This window comes from Salvelinus sp. IW2-2015, unplaced genomic scaffold, assembly GCF_002910315.2.
Source record: "Salvelinus sp. IW2-2015 unplaced genomic scaffold, ASM291031v2 Un_scaffold3939, whole genome shotgun sequence".
NCBI lineage: Eukaryota > Metazoa > Chordata > Actinopteri > Salmoniformes > Salmonidae > Salvelinus > Salvelinus sp. IW2-2015.
In genome coordinates, this window is record NW_019945213.1 from 44003 (window position 1) to 50025 (window position 6023).

General features: G+C 41.8%; 1 protein-coding gene across 1 annotated transcript in view; it reads left to right on the top strand.

Moving 5' to 3' along the window:
• parn (poly(A)-specific ribonuclease (deadenylation nuclease)) overlaps nucleotides 1-4973 on the top strand; it is a gene marked incomplete at its 3' end in the record, with an annotated part of 19949 nt that extends 14976 nt beyond the window's left edge. The window contains 2 exon segments of the mRNA XM_070441423.1: nucleotides 4083-4192; nucleotides 4905-4973. Coding sequence (XP_070297524.1) covers nucleotides 4083-4192; nucleotides 4905-4973 — 179 coding nt within the window.
• Nucleotides 4974-6023: the final 1050 nt, after the last annotated feature.

Here is a 6023-nt window from a genome sequence, read left to right on the forward strand (position 1 = left end):
GTTGTTGAGAGAGTCAGGAAGTTAGTTCAAAAGCTAGCAGCTGCGCTCGGACAGCTGGCGCTCGGACAGCTGGGCACTCGGACAGCTGGCACTCGGACACCTGATGCAAAGGCTAAAATGGCTTTGAAAAAAATATGATTTCAGCTAATAGGGAGGAGTATCTAACAGAATAACTACATCACATGAACTAAATCATACAACTTTTAACATAAAATAGAAATATGGTACATTTGTGTACAAAGTTCTAACTTACTCAACCTATATTGTCTATATAAGGACAAGATTCTATAGCAGTGGTTCTCAACCAGGGTACTAGGAGCCCCTGGTGGTACTAGACCTATCCACAGGGTGCTTGAGAAGGCTCCTAATACCATGGCTTACTGTTAAAATGCAAGAGGGAGTACTTCAGGGTAGTCGGCACGAGAAGAAAATATACTTGGTAATTTTAACCGAGATGAACCATTGATCTATAGGACCTGTGTAGATACTGTAATGCAGTGGTATTCAAGTTCGGGGAAGTGACCCAGGGCAACTGCAGTGGGGTCTCTTTTTAAAACTTTTTTAGGAGTACAGATTATTTATGGGACCATATACTAACAAAAATCAAGTTTATCGTCATTGATTTTGGGTCGCAAGCAATAGCAGTGTGTGGACAAAATCACTGGGAAGCAGAGCAGATTTTAGTTTTTTTATGTATAACCAACCCATGTCAGCTTCCCCAAACTCTATCCTCGGACCAAGGGAGCTCGTTTTGGTTTTGGGCTTATGGTTCACCCCTTCCATAGACTACACAGTAATTATGACAACTTCCCGGAGACGTCCTCCAACCTATCAGAGCTCTTTGTAGACTGAACTGACATGTTGTCTCCATCCAATCACAGGATCAGAATGTGCAGAATCTAGTACTGAAAGAGAAGCTCTAGCTAGCTAGCACTGGATAGCACTCAGTCATAGTGACTCGGAAATCAATAGTTGACTCAGAGAAATACAATAGTTGAATTTTTTTTTAACAAGTAATTTCTTCCAAAATAAAGAAGCTAGAGATTAGTTATTTTTCAGTTTTACTCACGTAGCTAGCAATGCAGTTACCTAGTTTAGCCTACTGAAACACGCTGCTCAAACAGAGGGATGCTATGTTAGCTAGCTGGCTATGACTATCCAACACAACACTGGAATCTTCCAAGTCAAGGTAAGCTTTTGGTTTACTAATTTATTGCACCTGTGTCCGCCTGTGTAAGTGCTAAACTACTTACTGGCTGTACACTGTAACGTTACTGCATGATTGTAGCAGGTTTAACTAACGCGTTAGTTCTATTAGCTATGTTGACTTATGACATTGCCTTAGCTAATATGTGACAACAAGCAGTCCTTGTGTAGCGGTTATATGGTATGGCTTGGAAGGTTGTTTTTCGCCTGGTCACACAGCTGATGTGTTGTGCATTGAAGTCCACAAGCGAAGGGATGGGAGGAGGAGAGCGCATAGATGTGAGAAGGAATACAACGTGGCTGCTATTGAAAGTTCAAACACGTGTATTCATTTATCCGATTCTGTAACTTTTCTTTAAAAAAAGAAATGGAACAAAACGAGGTTAAACATACTTGAATTTGTCCAATAGAAACTCTTGTATGCAACTTGGGACTAATGATTACATCGCCTAGATGCAGGCAAGAGTGTGCAGGCATTGTTCAATGTGTCACGTCACCTCAAATGTTTATCTCGACCTGTGTGCACCTGTGTTGTAGCAACCTCATGATGGGCACTAGGGACACATTTGGAGTATCGTGTAGAAGCCTAAACTTTCGATGTTGACATTGAACTGGGTGAATAGAATATGAATGAAGTAGCCTAAACCTTTCGATGTTACATTGAACAGGGTGAATGGAATATGAAATGACAGTAACCTAACTATAGATGTTACATGAACTGAGTGAATATGGAATAATGGAATGACAGTCATTCAATATGGTGTAATAGAAATGAGGCCCAGCTCATGGGAAAAAACCTGTTGTGATACTTGCTTGTTTGCTCTGTAACCTGTTAGTTCATATGCCTTGCCACTGTGTATATAGGCCTAAGGCCCAGACAATAAGACAGTGGCAGAATGAATTCAAACACACCTTTTTTGTTTCATCACAAAACAGACAGCATCATCTGTCTGGTGATGTCCACAAATCATTTAGCATGTAACAACAGTTGCTTGACCATGCTGTAGGTTAAGTTATGTAAGTTAATGTTAACAAATTTTTTGAACTGCTAAACAACTATCGACGTCGAACCCGGAGCGTTAACGCAAGTCGAAAAGAAATCAAGAGCTTTCCCATGTTGTCCCTGCTGTGTTCTGTTTCCATGTTGTCCTGCTGTGGTCTGTTTTCCATGTTGTCCTGCTGTGTCTGTTTCCATGTTTGTCCTGCTGTGTCTTTTTCATGTTGTCCTGCTGTGTCTGTTCCATGTTGTCCTGCTGTGTCTGTTTCCATGTTGTCCTGCTGTGTCTGTTTCCATGTTTCTGCTGTGTCTGTTTCCATGTTGTCCTGCTGTGTCTGTTTCCATGTGTCCTGCTGTGTCTGTCTTCCATGTTTGTCCTGCTGTGGTCTGTTTCCATGTTGTCCTGCTGTGTCTGTTTCCATGTTTGTCCTGCTGTGTCTGATTCCACCCTGTGTCTGTTCCATGTGCCCTCCCTGTGTCTGTTTCCATGTTGTCCTGCTGTGTCTGTTTCCATTTCCTGCTTGTGTCTGTTTCCATGTTGTCCTGCTGTGTCTGTTTCCATGTTGTCTGCTGTGTCTTGTTTCCATGTTGTCCTGCTGTGTCTGTTTCCATGTTGTCCTGCTGTGTCTGTTTCCATGTTGTCCTGCTGTTGTCTGTTTCCATGTTGTCCTGCTGTGTCTGTTTCCATGTTGTCCTGCTGTGTCTGTTTTCCATGTTGTCCTGCTGTGTTCTGTTTCCATGTTGTCCTGCTGTGTCTGTTTCCATTTGCTCCTGCTGTGGGTCTGTTTCCATGTTGTCCTCTTGTGTCTGTTTCCATGCATGTTGTCCTGCTGTGTCTGTTTCCATGTTGTCCTGCTGTGTCTGTTTCCATGTTGTCCTGCTGTGTCTGTTTCCATGTTGTCCTGCTGTGTCTAACATTTTCACGTAAACCCTGTTTCTTGTCTGCATCGAAGTAGCGGTCCTTGTACCTAGCAACGAGCATGGTGGCGACGCCGTAAAGAGGCTCATAGAGAATGCCACGGAATCGCTTGTTCACAGCCTCGAGTACTTTTGTAAGTTAACTGCTGACACAGATCGTGGGGTTTTGTTGAGCAGACGCTTCAACGCCATGACAGAGGGTATCACGTCTGCTGCAGATGCAGTTGATGAGCTTATTTCTCCAGTCAGTTGTTTGAATGGTGCTAGGAGTGTGTTCATGTTCTAAACATGTTCTCAAATGCCATTGAAATGGCAGCAGCGGTATGAGAACCAGCACATTCTTGAGCAATACGGCTTTTCCTCAGTAGGAAATCCTCGTCGACCCACTGTGCTGTCAGACTCCGCATGCTCATGGGGATGATATCGCAGGTCCGAATGGAAGTCGTGACGCCCATAGCAAGCAGCATCATGAATTCCGTTATCTTGGCGTTAATGGATTTCGCCTTTTGAGTTGTCTCGCTGAAATGTAATTACTCTTTCAAATGACTGCTCGACTTGAAGTTGTTTACTTGTTGGAAGTGTGCACTTACTGTTTTTCTGGTTTTGTTCTGGTGTCGCGCTGTATTTTTCGTGGCGTCATTACGTCATGTACTTACGTTATATACGTATGCACGTCAGTAGAATAGGACAGGTCTCCGTCCACGGCTAATGTAGTGTCTGATTACAGTAGAATAGGACAGGTCTCCATCCATGTCTGATTACAGTAGAATAGGACAGGTCTCCGTCCACGGCTAATGTAGTGTCTGATTACAGTAGAATAGGACAGGTCTCTGTCCATGTCTGATTACAGTAGAATAGGACAGGTCTCTGTCCATGTCTGATTACAGTAGAATAGGACAGGTCTCCGTCCACGGCTAATGTAGTGTCTGATTTATCCCTGCTTCTTTCCTCCGTGGTCCAGTAACGGCGGAGGGGTTCCCCAGCTACGATACAGCCCAGGAACAGCTCCACGAGGCGGGCTACGATGCCTATATCACTGGCCTCTGCTTCATCTCCATGGCCAACTACCTAGGTACTACCTTTTACACTGTATACCGCTATAGGTACTACCTTTTACACTGTATACCGCTATAGGTACTACCTTTTACACTGTATACCGCTATATAGGTACTACTTTTACACTGTATACCGCTATAGGTACTACTTTGACACTGTATACCGCATATAAGGTACTACCTTGTACACTGTAACCGCTATAGGTTACGTTTACACATAGCCGCACTTTGACACTAACGCTATACGGGTATACTTTACCGCCGCTATAGGTCTACTTTTGACATGGTTTATACGCTTATAGGTATACCTTTACCTGTATACCGCTTATGTACCTTACGATATCGCTATACCCGGTACTACCTTTTACACTGTAATACCCCTATAGTACTCCTTTACACTGTATACCGCTATAGGTACTACCTTTTACACTGTATACCTGCTATAAGTACTACACTTTTACACTGTATAACCCGCTATTAGTTCCTACTGTTGCCTAGAAACTACGCCGCTGGCCCGCGGTTTAACCCTACATCACTGGCTGCTAGACTTCAATGGCCTTTTCCCTAATTGGCAAAAGTCTGCTCTCTTTCTCTCCTTCCTGTGGTCAAAGGATGTCAATTGGTTAGAGGAACGGAAGTCCTCCTTGACAGCCACCTTTTCCATTGAGGACAGTGAAGTGTTTCCTACCCTAAGTCCTCTTTTAAAAACGTTTTTCTTTCCTTCGCAGGGTACTTTCCTGACTCCCCCAGAGCCACATCCCATCCCAATCTTAAACTCATCCAAACCCTCGCAACAAGTCAGATCTCTTGTTGGTCCCCTTCAGTTTCTCTTGACCTCCCGTGGGGACGCGTATTATCCTCTACCTACAACTTAGTCCTTAGTGTAGTTATTAACGCATCTTCAGACTGTATGGAGCGTTATAATGCTATATTTGACGTTCATGTCTTCGCCAGACTGTTCCTTGATGAGTGATCATAGATATTCCCTACCTCAACATCTCAGCGGCCAGGACCGTGAGTAGTTCAATGTGATACTATATAGCGGTACACACACAGTATATTAGTATAATGTGATACTAATAACTGTAACAACACAGTAGTATTAGAGTTTAATGTGATACTATTATACGGTACAACACCATATCTACAGCACAAGTAGTTTAATGTGATACATATACGGTACAACACAGTAAACGTGATTAGTAGTTCAATGTGATACTATATACTGTACAACACAGTAGGTAATTAGTAAGTTTAATGTGAGACTATATACTGTCAAACACAGTAATTAGTAGTTTAATGTGATCTATATACGGTACAACACATATCCTACAGCGAACAGTAAGTATTAGTAGTTTAATGTGATACTATATCTGTACAAACCCACAGTAGTATTAGTAGTTTAATGTGATACTATATATGGATCAACACCACTATCCTACAGCTCAGTAGTATTAGTAGAAATTGTGGATTATCTATATACGGTACCAACACCAGTAGTATTAGTAGTTTTAATGTGATACTATATACTGTACAACACAGTTAGTATTAGTAGTTTTAATGTGATAACTATATACTGTACAACACAGTAGATTAGTATTTAATGTGATACTATATACGGTTACAACACCATATCCTACAGCACAGTAGTAATTAGGTATTTAAGTGTACTATAATACTGTAACAACACAGTAGTATTAGTAGTTTTAATGTGATACTATATACTTGTAAAACCATATCCTACACTCGTAGCTATTAGGTAGTATAATGTTGATACTATATACTGTAACACACAGTAGTATTAGTAGTTTTAATGTTTGAACTATATACTGTACAACACAGTAGTG